At 34.1% G+C, this 15164-nt stretch overlaps 1 protein-coding gene across 1 annotated transcript; it reads left to right on the plus strand.

Annotated features, from left to right (window-relative positions):
* Nucleotides 1–306: 306 nt before the first annotated feature.
* LOC145279585 (uncharacterized) lies at nt 307–9805 on the plus strand. The gene is made up of 2 exons (XM_080130750.1): nt 307–447; nt 6852–9805. Exon 2 carries the CDS (start codon nt 8348–8350, stop codon nt 9197–9199), a length of 852 nt encoding a protein of 283 aa, XP_079986876.1. The 5' UTR covers nt 307–447; nt 6852–8347; the 3' UTR covers nt 9200–9805.
* The last annotated feature ends 5359 nt before the right edge of the window (nt 9806–15164 follow it).

A 15164-nucleotide genomic window follows, 5' to 3' on the forward strand; every position in this document is an offset into this window, starting at 1 on the left:
TTTGAATTTAAACGGAAAATTACCTCCCTTTTGTATTCTCCTGTGTTTTACGATCGTTTTCATCAAATTTTATTTTTTATTTTCTTTAATAAATAATTATCTACCTTATCGGTTTTCGTAATTTTTGGATATAATCATCTTAAAAATACGAGGAATATGTATATACCATTGTGGTCATGAAATTCAGTTTTACTATTTACCAAATATCGTCCCAATAGTGTAGAAGTTCTACACTGTAGAACTGCCAAATTTCCATTTTCTTTAATTTTCTGCGAACCTGTTTATAGACTCACCATGAAACACGTCACTTTTAATTAACTTGTCTTATAATTATTTGTTCTTCCCTCACAAACTGAAAACATTGAAGAGATGATCGCAGTTCATCCTTTTTAATCCAATATTTTCGCAATTTCAGAAATCAACAAATATTAATCCTTGGATTATCTAGTAAGTGTATAAAACTTGATTTTAAGTAATTACTTTTTAAAAACAAAATACGACGCAATGATGATTAACATTTAAAAAATTGTTTCAGTAGTAATAATAACACTTAATTGACTTTCCTCGCAATTTCTATGATAAAAAAGGAAGTCAAAATAATTTTTTGAAAAGTTTTCTCGTTTTTGAAAATCTGATATTTAATCGAAATAATGAAATTCTCAGACATTTTTACCACAAATAAGAGATATAAGTTAATTTGGGGCCAGATTTATTGAGGTATCCTAAGTGAGATATTTGGTCACATTACATTTAAAGTTCTGCATGTTAGTATAATCGTTTAAATATTAATAATACCTAAGTGACCCCCTCCGATAATCTCTATAATAAAAACGGGGAATCAACACAAAAAATCGAAAAAGTGACAAAACAAATGTATGTACAGGTACGGGCAAAATGAATGCCGATGCTTAAAATGTATAAACATTTTGACCCTTCCCTTTACTTAAAAATTCACCAAAAATCAGGATATTAACCAATTTTATTGAAATTTTCAGTATTTATCAAATAATGATCGCGGAATATAATGAACTAATTATTTTTATTTAAATGAGTGGAAATGTATTATTTTGTTCAAACAAAAAATACCTTTACTTAAGTTATGGTTTTCAGTAGTAAATAAAAAACACAAGAATATATTTTTGCTTTTTTTATATAAATAAAGCATCGTAATTTGTAACAATAATTTTTTTAAAAATTATTATTACAGGAACATTACGAAAAAAAAGCCCCTAAAGTCCGTATTAATGAATTCGATATAACTCGAAGAAAAATGAAGTTCTCGAACTACCGATATTACCATTGAATTAAGTATTGTTTATTTAATATTTTAACTAAAAAAAATTATAATAGCAAAAATATTTCTACTGTTTTTTTTTTTTATTACAGATTTTGCATAATTTTTATATGCAAGATTTTAATAATTTCTTTGCTCGCAAGAATGTGAAACTTTCGGCTTAACATAATTTTTATATAATCTCGAACAATAATTTTAAAAAAATTAAATTTAAAAACAGGAACATAAAAAATAATTAAATTTAAAAATGATAAAAAAATTGATACAAACATTCAGAATAGGAATATATGGATGCACGTCTGGGGGAAAAAAAAAGAAGAAGAAATCTGACACCCCTACCTCCTTTTACTATCATAACTTCATTTTGGCTGAAATTTTGGGCCTCCTTATAATCGTGTTTACAAACCTTTATTTGTTGCGTTTTTGGCGAACTTGCTTTTTGAAGGCTAATTAAGTTATTTTTGTACAAACAAGTTGTTTTTTTTTTGTTTTTTTTATTTAATTCAATATCTTAGGACTTTACTAATTATCTTTGAAATAGACCCAGAAAACTAATATTTATCTTTTAAAGGATTTTTACAATGTATTGATTTAACTTCAAAATTTAGAGAATTGGTTAGCTCGCCATGAAAACATTTTTTATAACATTTTTTTCACGTGTACAAATATTTTTTTCCTTCAGGAAATTAACTTTAGTCTCTAATCTTTCAAATACAATCGAAAAGTAGATCGGCTTTCAAAACTAGGTCCTATGACAAATAAATGGGTGTTTTTACCAGTATTTTGTTTAATATTCTATTTTTGAGAGATTGTCGAGACTTCAAAGATGTGACCGTCTCATGTCCGACATTTGTCTTATTATTAACACTCAACGCTACTTGTTTTTTTTTGTTTTGTTTTGTTTTTTTAAACTTTATAAATGCTTTCAAATAAGTTGAAACACAAAAAATTATCCAGCTGGCTAGAAGAGTAACTTTTATTTTTGTTTTTCAACAACATTTTAATTGTGCTGCTTATAGTATAAAATGCCTGGAAATAAATTAATGTTGGTGCTTCTACAGCAGTTGAATTGAACCAATCCGATTTTTACTAAACTAAACTTAAAATCTAGAGTTAGTTTAAGTTAGGAGGAAAAAAATCAGTTATAAAAACAAAACAGTAGAACAGTTCGATTCAAATTCTGTAGAAATAAAAATCATTTTTAGAAAAAAGTTTTATCTTCCTTAGATAAGTTAACATTTAATGCAAACAATGAAATTCTTGGATGTTTTCCATTAGATTGGTTGCTACATTAGTCATGTAAACTAATCAAGTATTTCTTAATTAACAAAATAAAATTTTATGACGAAGCGATAGAGAAAAAGTTGTATTAATACAGGAACAGGGATGCAATATTGTGGTGAAGGGACATAGGTTGGAGCTTGGCTGTTAGTGCGGGATATATTAGATTTGAGGGTTTTTTTTTACCAGGTCAAACATGAGTTTCAAACAAATAAAAAAAATTTTCCTTGTTCTGCCCCCCCCCCAAATGTTCTTCCTTCAAATCCAGTATAAATAACATTCAACAAAGTTGAAATGATTGCCTCCCTTTTATCTCCAAACAATAAAAACGTACTCCAGTAACCATCCCTTTTCCATGAAAAAAGAATTCCTTGCTTTCAATTCTCTCTTTCAAATGTTTCAAGTTAGGACAGCCAAAAACACTTTTTATTCAGGCTGTGCTGGTTAAAACTTTTAATGAATGTATCTCATACAGACAGAAACAAAAAAAATAATGCGGCCAAAAGGAAATTTTTAATCTGATTCAAGATGGCCATGGAAAAAGGTTAGAAGAGGATTTTCTCTGCAAACTTCTAATCAGTGTGCAGCCTTCTCCTTTCCTTTGGCTGACTGCTAAACATTTCCACATGTCAAAACAGAAGGTGGCAATGATGATGTGTTACAACAAGGAAAGGATATCAGAGCTGATATATCAGCAAGCACTGCTGACCTCCTCACTCCATTTAATGGTCAAGATTCATTTTAAAATCTAAATAATACTTTTACTACTTTATTCTTTATTTTTATTGTTTCAGAAAAAAAAAATTATTAGTAGTAGTTTATGACACTCTGCTCGTTAGAACTGTAGAATATGCCGATTGCACTTCTATGGATATCTAAGACCACCTTCTTATGCACTATCTTGGTTGGATAAATAGACTCATTATTTGCAACCCCACTACAATCCTTGGTCAAGATAGGAAATTAGAGAGGTCTGATTCGACAGTGGCTGATAAACACATACCTTAGCAAAAAGAAAATTATTTTGATTGTAATCATAAACTTTATCTTGATTTGATCTGATATCTTTAACTTTAAAATGCTAAGCGTTGTCACTGTTTCATGTTTATAAATATTGTAAGTATTATGTGTGTTCGGATTGAGATTTAGGAATACATTCTTTGAATGGACAAGTGAACTTATATAGTATGTTTTTTGATCAAATTTTGAGCTATCCCTTATATGGTTTACTCTTTTCGTGCAAATATAGAAATTTCTTTTTGTTTTACTCATGTGTCACCACTTATCAAGGCATAAAAGCGACTCAAGGATAATGGATTAAAATATTTAAGATGAATACTATGAAAGGATTGAAAATCCCTACACACAACCCACTCAAATAGAAAACAGCAGTTTTCTCCCTTTTTTGTGAAGTAAGGATTAAAGGAATCTTAATGTGAAATTATGACATAAATGAATGGTAAAATTTAATGCTATGTTTTCCTTAAACAATTGCAAGAAACCTTCTCGGCTAATTGTTACGACTAATACCACTCTACCTGAGAGTTCATTATTCACACTGTCTGCCTAACCTTCATAAGCAACATAAATTGGAACAAACACCTAGAAGAAATTGCTAAAGCTGTTGCAAAATAAGTGGGGTTTTCTCCTGTATCTCTACTAAGCAATCATTTTCCCATGCATGGAGTATTGTTGCCATATCTAGGTTAATGCATCTCCCACTAGTCTTTCCTTCTTAGACAGGGTTCAAAAAAAGAGTCTCCAATCTAATAGGTCTTGCAATATCAACCAAGTTCCAACCCCTGTCTTATTGCCACAGTGTTACATCTCTGTGCTTGTTTTACAAGTGCCTTGTTGGAATGTGGTTTGACAAGCTCATAGCACTTATGTCTTCTCAACATAAATACATCTGACTAACTCGTCAACCAGCAAAATCCCATGCCTTCAGTGTAGATATCCCTAGATACCATAAAAGCTTTCTACTCTAATAGATTCTACTCTCAAACTCCGAGCCTTTAGAATTCTCATGTTCTCTGCTACTCTAACTGTACTAACATGCAGAAATTTAAATATAATGTGAAAAACCATCTTGTTACTCGACGTACTACGTAGTGTCTTTGTAGACATGGTCCCTGATTCGCCAGGAGTCTCTCATGCTCCAGTAGCAATCTGCTTATCTGGGTTGAACATAAGTGAATGCAATACAGTAATGAAAGTAAAGGCAGAATTAAATTCCTTTCTAACTTATATACACATAGTTCATACAATATAGTTTTTAAATTATAGTTTTTTATGAGGACATACGATTTAAAATATCTGATCTATTGAAAATTGTGAAATCTGGTAGCAACAATATTTTGTTAGTCAAATCAGATAAAATCTAATCAACTAAATTTATCTTCTGATTTTAGACAAATTTTTAAGCTGAGGTGAGTGAAAAGAGGGACAGAATTAAAATTTATTTTATAATTATTTGTGGAAACAGATTTAAAAATATTTAAAATTTATTCAAGATTTTGAAAAAACAAATTCATCAAAAATGATCTCAAATCAAATTAGACACACACACACACACACACACACACACACACATATTACATTTTCACCCCAAACAAAGCACATTGGCACTTTGATGTAGGGGGCTACTATCAGGGACCTAAGTTGCAGGGGTACTATGTAGGGAGTTGAGCAGCAAAATGTCTGTTCATACTACACTTGAACATCTGCATGTCCATACAGTTGGGGAAGTAGGAAAAAGGAAGAGAATTGCAAAGTCCTGCAGTTCTGGGGAAGAAGCTATTAGAGTAGAAGGCTTTCTTACATCTAGGGATCTCCACTGTGTAGGGGTGGGACTTTGCTGCTTGTCGAGTTTGTCAGGGGTATTTTCATCAAGGGGGTACAAGGGCTTGTAGTTCGTCAGAGCACCCACTATTGAAATACTTGTAAAACAGGCAGAGGGATGCAACATTTCGTCGATGGGACAGGGTCTGAAGCTTAGATGACAATTCAGGACCTATTAGATTGGAACCCAATTTAGCCCAAATATGACAGCAGTACTCCATACATCGGCGAATGGGGCTTTGTAGAGGTACAGTATACTTTTAGGCATAAGTAACTTTCTAGCATGGTATAGGGAGCCCACCTTTGCAGCAGCTTTGACAATGATCTCAATGTATCTATTTTAACTCATGTTTCCTGTGAACGTTAAGCCAAGGAGCTTGAACGAAGTGCTTTCAGGTAAAATCTCTAGCCATAGCTATTGGTAGTTGGTTAGGTTTCATGTAATTATTAAAGGAAATGAGCTTTGTCTTGGCAGTGTTGAACGTTACCATCCATTTATGACCCCATTCCACTACAGACTGAAGGTCTTCCTCTAGGGTGTCAGCCATTACCTTAGATATGTGCTCATTAGTTTTCCCCACATACCTGCTATAGAGCATGGTGTCGTCGGCAAATGTACCCATCTCAGACAATTTTATCAGGTAAATCATTTATGAATATCAGAAATAATAAAGGTCCAAGGATCGATCCCTGAGGTACACCCACATTTATATCAAATTTTTTGGATGTACACCTATCAAGGACAACCTGGATTCTTCTCTCATTTAAGAAGGATCTAATTATGCTAAGCATTTGTCCAGTAATACCATAGGATTTTATTTTTATGAGAAAACCATCGTGCCATACCCTGTTAAAAGCCTTAAATATATCTAGTGCTACAGCCCTGCACTCCCCTGCCTTATCCAGTGCTTGGTTTAATCGTTCAGAGATTACAGTTAGAATATCTGCAGTAGAACGGGCTTTCCTAAATCCATATTGGTGATTAGACAGAAGTTTAGTAGCTTAAGGTGGTGAACTAGGGCTTGATTAATTAAGGACTCAAATATTTTGGCGATAAGCAGGAGGAGGCTAATTGGACGATAATTTAATGGATCAGTTCTTTCACCAGTGTTTTTGTAAACTGGTATCACAGAAGCAGTTTTCCAGCAGCCAGGAAAACAAGATTCGTTAAGGCATTTGTTGAAGAGTTTAGAGAGAACGGAAGTGACCTCAGCAGAGCATTTTATATATATATATATATATATATATATATATATATATGTATGTATATATATAAATGTATGTATGTATGCATATATATATATATACATATTGTTATCTATATTGACAAGTAGTATCTAAAAATTCAGAAATATAATCCATTGATATTAATTATGAAAATTGGTTTAAAATTATTTTTTATATAAATTCTTTATAATATACTTTTTATTTACAGATATCACTTGCAGTTGAGCAGAAGAAATGAATTCAGTTAATGACTATGCATAATTCATCATTACAAGTTTGATATTAAAAGAACTGAAAATAAAATATTGATTGTAAAATGAACTGATAATATTAAATTCACACTTGCAGATGCAGAGTCAGGATTAAACTCATTTATAAAATTTATACAACTATGTTCTTGAAACTTTGATCTATAGATTCTCATCGATATTAAGCATGTAAAACTTCAATGTGTGTATCAAATACATCTACTGATGGAACTATAACTATATTAATATATATTCAGGATTAAACTTATTCCTAAAATATGTAGAGTACTCTCACTGAAGCAATACAGTTACATTTGGGATAATACTTATCTTTTACATATACACATTAAGGATTAACACTAATATGAGGGACTAAACCTTTCCTTTTTTTCGTTTCTCTTAAAATATGAATGTAACATTTTAAGCGAATCAAAAATGAATTAATAATAAAGCGAATCAGAAATGAATCAATAATTCATAAGAATCGATGACATTAAATTTGACTTGTGTTAAGTTAGTCGATCTTCACTGGAAAAATTTAGTTTGAATTAAAATTATTCCTAGTCTGCACATTTTATTCTTTTGTGATAAGAACACATAATCCCCTACTTAACAAGGATTATTGACCCTAATGTTGTGTGCCATGGATTTTTGTTCTTTCATCTTCTGGCCATATTTTCTCTTACATTGGCAGCTGCCGAGGAGGTTGTGCTATGTTTTAAACGTATAAAAATATAAAATAAAGCAAAGTACCAATAACAAAAACTCTGACACATTCTGCAAATACCAGTTACACTCTGTGTGTGTATGAGAGAGAAGCCATCAGCATTCTGAACGCTAATCTCCACATCTTAGTTGTCTGCTCAGGCTGTTCATCAGTCGGTTGATCAATTAATTTTGTCATCTTTTCTGAGCCACAATCTGCTTTTGACTGTGTCCAACTCACAAGTGTTCTCAATTGGACTGTTATTAAATGCTACAAACCTAAGAGTGCCCCAATCATCATAAACTGTCATAAACCCCACCACCACATCTGAAACTAATTCTAAAATATATTTACTGAGCATTTTTTCTTTAGTGCAATATTTTGATTAACAAGACCATCATGGCCTTTTTTTGTGTTCCTTTGTGAACAACTTCCTATCTATTTTTCTACTGATAAATCTATTTCCTTTTTTGTCATAAATGGGTTTTTTTTCACCCCTACATCCTAACACTTTGGAAAAGGTTGATAGTATCACATTTTTAACTTGATCACATTACAAATTAACCCCAATATCAGTGAATAAACCTTGTATATCTTTTAAAATATCCATGCAAAAGCAAGGAATATTTTTTAAGTAGATGATATGTTCTAGTGGAATGAAATTATGAAAAACAGAATATTAGAAGTGTGTAGTTTTCCTTGAATCTAAACTGATGATATTAATTTGATTGTAACTCACAAACTATAAGAATGGAAAAAAACAGTGCAGAAAAAAATTATACATTCGACACATGTGAAGCTGTGTTTTCCGAGAATTCATCCTTAGAAAAACACCAAAAAATTTACACAAAATCTTATTCTTGTGAAGCCTGTGATTTTTCTAGTTCTTGCAGCGCATCCTTAGCAAGACATGTCCGAACACACACTGGTGAGAAACCTTATCGATGTGAAGAGTGTGGAGTTTCATTTGCTCAAAATTCTGCATTGAAAGCTCATATGAGAACACACACTGGAGAGAAACCGTATTGGTGTGAAGTTTGTGGCTCCAAATTTTCACAGAATTCGACACTGCGGACGCACATACAAACACACACAGAAGTGAAACCTTTCACCTGTGAAGTTTGCAGTTTGTCATTTTCACGAAAACACAGCTTGAGAGTTCACATGAGAGCACACACTGGTGAAAAACCCTTTTGCTGTCAGGTTTGCAACTCGTCATTTTCACAGAAGCAACACTTGGAAGTTCACACCCGGCGACATACAGGGGAGAAACCTTTTAGCTGTGAATTATGTGAATCTTCGTTTTCGGTGAAGTCGAGGTTGCGACGACATATGCAGACGCATACTGGCGATAAACCATATCCATGTGAAATGTGTGGAGCCTCGTTTTCACAGAAGGAAAACTTGCGGAAACATGTACGAACTCACACTGGTGAAAGACCTTATGGCTGTGTTGATTGCGGATCATCATTTACAGATAATTCAAAATTGAAACGACACCGGCAGATACACACTGGTGAGAAGCCCTATTCTTGTGGGGTTTGTGCCTCAGCATTTGCACAGAAAGTACAGTTGACTAAACATATGCAAATACATAGATGAACAGATACATAAAAGTCAAGTTTATTAAGTCAGACATTGTAATATGGAACAAGCCAAAAAGATCTGCTTCCAAATGACTATCAACAATAGAACTAAACGCAAAAAAATAACAGGAATATCAGGACCTAAAAATGATTTAAAAACGATACACTATTCTTGTGGGGTCTAGATTTACCTGCTACCCATCTAAGCATGATGTGACACAATGTCGAGAAAGTGGGGATATCAAGCAAGCTCCCCTAAAGGAGGGGCACTCTTGAATTCTTGTGGGGTCTGTGCTTCAGCATTTGCATAAAAAATACAATTGACTAAACACAGGCGATTCAATACATGAAAGACATTAAGCCATTAGAGCTGAATGCGAAAAAATAACAAAATATGAAGATCTAAAAAATGATTTAAAAACAATACATGATTCTTACGGGATCTGTGCCTCAGCATTTGCATAAAAAGTACAGTTAACTAAACACATACAAAAGCACACAGAGCCAGTGCAGGTTTTGCCAATCAACAATTTAGAGCCCATGCCACCTAATTTCTGGATGCCAAATCCTATTGGCAGATGGTCTTTACACTGACACAACAAAGTATGTAAATTCTTCCATTGGAAAATATATGGAGAGATGCAGTTTTTCAAATCATCAAACATCTGAGAACATAAGCCATCACCGATAACATCAAACGGAAAGGTGACAGTGTTCTATGACAAAGACATACAGCCAGGCAGATACATCAACACAAGGCCATCCAGCCAGACGTTGTAATATGGAACAAGCCCGAAAGAACTGTTCTCATTATTGATGTCACCATTCCAGATGACTATGGACTTAATAGAACTGAATGCGAAAAACATGGTCTCTAAAAGAAATAAACATTATACTAGTTGTGATGGAAACAACTGGTATAATAAAAAAGAATCTCCAATAATGCTTGGAAACAATCCCTGGAAGACCAAGCTGTAATGAAATACAGTTGACAACCATAAAGGGAATAACATCTATCCTTAAAAGTGCCCATGGATAAAAATCCAAATCTTAATGAAATCAAGTGTTAGCTTAAGGAGGGGTTAGCTCCCTTGACCTCTTAAAACTAACTAAAGTCAATAAAAAAAAAGGTAAAGATGAAGAGAGAACTTGGTTGCCTACTGGAGTTAACTAGAATAACTGGTGAGAAACCTTATTCTTGTGGGGGGTCTGTGCCTTAGCATTTGTGCAGAAAGTACAGTTGAGTAAAAACTAACGCACACAGGGTAAAGATGAAGAGAGAACTTGATTGCCTACTAAAGAGAACTTGAATCATTGTCAAGTGATTGAGAGCCTGAGTTAATTATTATCTGGACGTTAAATCTTATTTCAAGGTGGCTTTTATACTGTTCACCCGTACAAAGTATGGAAGATATGTGAATGGATCCTGCTACATTATCTGTTCTTTATTTACTAAGCCAAAACTTTCATTCATTCTTTCTACGTGGCTATTGCATCAAAGTTTCCAGTTGGGACACATCTCCATATACTATATGCCACTCATGTCCACAACCGTTAATAGTCAGATTTCACTTCCACACATCACTGCACACATATATATATATATATATATATATATATATATATATATATATATATATATGTGTGTGTATGATGGTTTTTATTGCTATATATATTGAATATTCTTTTAAGTATATGTGTATCGGAGCAACTCAGGAATCTGTACATGTGCGATCATGTATACTTATGTTTATGTACATGTGTTGAGTTCAGTGGTGAGGGTTTTATGGGTCAAGAATTTGTTAGTAATTCGAATATATGCTAGATCATATCAATTCCAATTCACACTGTCATAATAAGCATTGTACTATAAGATCATAAATGAGAAAGAAAAATAAAAACAACTAAAAGTATTATAAATCGTTACAAGAAAGAATTAAGGCCTTCCAATTAAACTGGTAAGTATCTCCTTGCTACCTTTTTTTCTCTTTGTCTTTTAGTTATTTTCCACCTCTTACTTTCCTCTACAAATAACAGAAAGATTTGTATTAACAGAATTACCGTCTATTGTTTTGGTTCATTTCTGAAGAAATCGAAACGGCAAAAATATATGCAGATATGTAGCCAATAATGATTGCAGAAATAAATACTATTATACTATAATAACCCTCGCTCTACTTGACATTGAGCACTTTTTTGACAAATATCTGAGTTTTATTGGATTTGCATCTAGGAAACTACAGAAATTATATATATATACACATAATAGACGTCACAATATTGTAGAATTAAACTCACAATATTTTATTCAAAACAATGAATATGAGAAAATGTGAGAAAATTCCTTATTCCATGGAGTTTTAAAGATAGGCTCTTCTCAGAGGAAAAAAAACGTTAGCAAAAGGAATATAATATATATATATCGACAACTGACACTGCCAGACCCAAAGTGGGTTTCGATGTGCTGCATCTCATCAGTGACGTGTTCCGACATAGGCGCGAACCCAGGTTGTCACACTCATGAAGTGTTCAATACTGACGACCTAACCATATGGGCCACAGCGCGATCTATCGGCTATAGGCAGTAAATATCACATCTACAAACATTAACTGAAATTAGCCGACTCCCCAGACACAATTTCGGAACAACCTATTTGTTGAGGGACATCACGTCCTTACAAAGGATGATCCGCTTTCTCTACACATATTAGACATTAAGAGGAGATTATAGATAGATATATAAATACCCGTTCACATACACCTTTCACGATAAAGCTAGAACCCAGAATTAGATAGAATCGAGCAATTTATCTATAATCTCCTCTTAATGTCTAATATATATGCGTGTGTGAGGCTAGACAGGAGGAAAATGATTTAAATTCAGTTGGCTGACTAGAACATATGTAGTTCAATTCAGAGAATGGACCTGTTCAAAAATGTATTTCTGATTGATTCGATATATAATTCAATTGGTTATAATGCTGTTAATTAAATATTAATTTGGTGTAAACCTTTCTGTTGCTGGTGAAATTGTTTATTAATAAAGTTCATATAATCTCTGAAACAATCGCATACGAATTTAAGTTGTTTTAATTCTTGGAATATGTTTATTTTTTTTTTTTTTTTTTTTATTCAATTTTCACCCCAAACAAGGCACAGTGCCACTTTGAAGCAGGGGGCTACTATTAGGGAATTAATTAGCGGGGTCATTATGAAGGGAGAAGAGTAGAAAGATGTTTGTTAACATTACACTTGAACTTCTGCATATCATTGCAGTTGGGAAAGCAGAATCCCGGAAGGGAGTTCCAAAGACCCGCAGTTCTGGGGAAGAAACTATTGGAGTAAAAGGCTTTCTTGCACCTAGGGATCTCCACTGTAAAGGGATGAGACTTAGTAGCTTGTCGGGTTTGTCGGGGGTAGTTACGTCGGGGAGGTACAAGTGTTTGCAGTTCGTCAGAGCATTCACCATTAAAGTATTTGTAGAGCAGGCAGAGGGATGCAACATCTCGTCGATGGGACAGAGGTTGAAGCCCAGATGACAGTTCAGGACCTATCAGGTTTGCGACTCTTTTTTGAACCCTGTCCAGGAGCGAGAGACAAGCAGCAGATGCACCAGCCCAGATGTGACAACAGTACTCCATACATGGGCGAATGGTTGCCTTATAGAGGTATAGGATACTGGCAGGCGTAAGTAGTTTTCTAGCACGGTAGAGGGAGCCAACCTTCCTTGCAGCAGCCTTGGCAATGCTCTCAATGTATCTATTCCAGTTCATATTCCCTGTAAACGTTAGGCCGAGGAGTTTAAAAGAAGTACTTTCAGGCAATGTGTTCTTGGCCATTGCTATTGGTGGTAGAGAAGGTTTCTTGTAGTTATTGAAGGAAACAAGCTTAGTCTTAGCAGCATTGAATGAGACCAACCATTTTTGTCCCCATTCCACTACGGATTGGAGGTCATCCTCTAGTGTTTCTGCCATTTTCTTGGATATGTGTTCATTTGTTTTCCCCTCATATCTGTTATAGAGAGTGGTGTCATCGGCAAATATACCCATCTCCGAAACAATATTATCAGGGAGGTCGTTTATGAATATCAGGAACAATAGAGGTCCAAGGATAGACCCCTGAGGCACTCCCGCATTTATGTCATATTGTTTGGATGTACGTCCGTCGAGGACAACTTTGATTTTTCTATTACTTAAGAAGGATTTAATTACGTTATGAATTCTTCCAGTGATTCCATATGATCTAATTTTCCTTAGAAGACCATGAATGTATTCTCTATAGCCCTTCGCCATGCCCTTTGGTACAGAGTTGCAAGGTGAAAAGAACTCAATGACTCATACCAAATTTCTTCATGTAGTGCACATATTCCTACGCACTTTTGAGAGTCAATCAAACAGAAACAAATAGTTACCCATTCTCACACAGTAATAAGAACAAAGCAAGCCGTAGCATGCACATTCACAATGTATATGACCAAATATGTACATATATATTACTTACACACATGCATATTAATATACTTATGACACTATCGTTCTCCAGGGAGTGTTATTTGGTTGAGGAAACTAGCTCCCCAGTGTTAGACACGATATCAAATGATAGGCACATGGAAACATTAATGGGTGGATATGCTGTCAGCTATAATTGGCTGGCATGGGTCGTTTTTTGAGTCTTCATTGCATGCAGGCAGCGTTTATATTGTCGGCATTAAATGGCAGAGACCACATGCTGAAATTTAATGCTTCTACAAAAATAGCGAACAAATGCATTTTTATAAAATATAAAATTTATTTTATGCTTAGTAATGGAGGTGCATATTTAGTCGTCGACCCATGCATGCGGCAAAACTGCTATCTGCATCTGGTTCCGCACAGAATCCAAGTCCCAACCGTCTCTAAACGATACAACCCTCATTCTTCATGTTATTACTTCGCTAAAATACAACTTCATACCTAAATAAATCATACCAAATTTATATTAAATGTTGGCATATTTTTTTTTACACAATACCTGTAGGATACAGATTCGCAAAGTTACAACACTCAACCTGAAGTCTGCTTACCATCAAATCCCAATTAGTCACGCCAATCGGAAATACACAGCATTTGAAGTAAATGGAAAACTTGACCAATTTACTCGTATCCCTTTTAGCGTCACTAACAGAGTAAGTACCTTTCAAAGATGCATCGATGGCATTGTAGAAAGAGAAAAATTAACAGACACAATATGTGGAAAGGATCAAAAAGAGCATGATTACAACCTTCAAGGTTTTATAATGTAGCGAAAAGATACAACATCAAACTCAATCAAAGTAAGAGCATCATTTCTGCTACTTCTATCACATTTTTTGGTTACACAATCCAGAGCAATCAAATTGCTCCTGATTACCTGAGGCTAAAACCACTCCTTGAATTCTCGTTAAAAGTCACTAAAGCTTGAGCTTACCAAGGAGATATAGAGGGCTCTATTATGCCTTCCCTCAACATTCTGGCAGTTTCCTCTCTAATAAATATGTTGTCAGTGAATGAGTGATAACAAGATTTGGTGGCAATAGGGGTTGTCCCTCTAGAAAGATGAGAGAAAAGGGGAGGAGGAGAAATTTTGATACATGAAAAACTGTCCCTCTTATGCATTGCTCTGATAACAAGTTCTTCCCTGGGACCATCGAATTTCAGGGTCACAGTTTTATATTGTTTTAGGAGGTCTTTTCTGATAATCATATCAATGAACAGGTCCTTAATTACTTCCACTGTCATGGCGTGGTGATTTTTACTGTTTAGGGAGATGTCTACAATAGTTTCACCGATGATTTTAGCATGATGATTAGGGTCCGCTAATGCTACGGTTTTTTGTTTGTGAATAATAAAAAATTTCAGCTTTCTTGCTGTATTTTTGCTGATAAACGTCCCCATGCTGCCGGAGTCTACCATAGTGTTCACTACTTGCCCATTTATTTTGCATTTCGTGTATGTAATGTCTTT

This window comes from Euprymna scolopes, chromosome 7, assembly GCF_053919585.1.
Source record: "Euprymna scolopes isolate OS-2025 chromosome 7, ASM5391958v1, whole genome shotgun sequence".
Lineage (NCBI taxonomy): Eukaryota > Metazoa > Mollusca > Cephalopoda > Sepiida > Sepiolidae > Euprymna > Euprymna scolopes.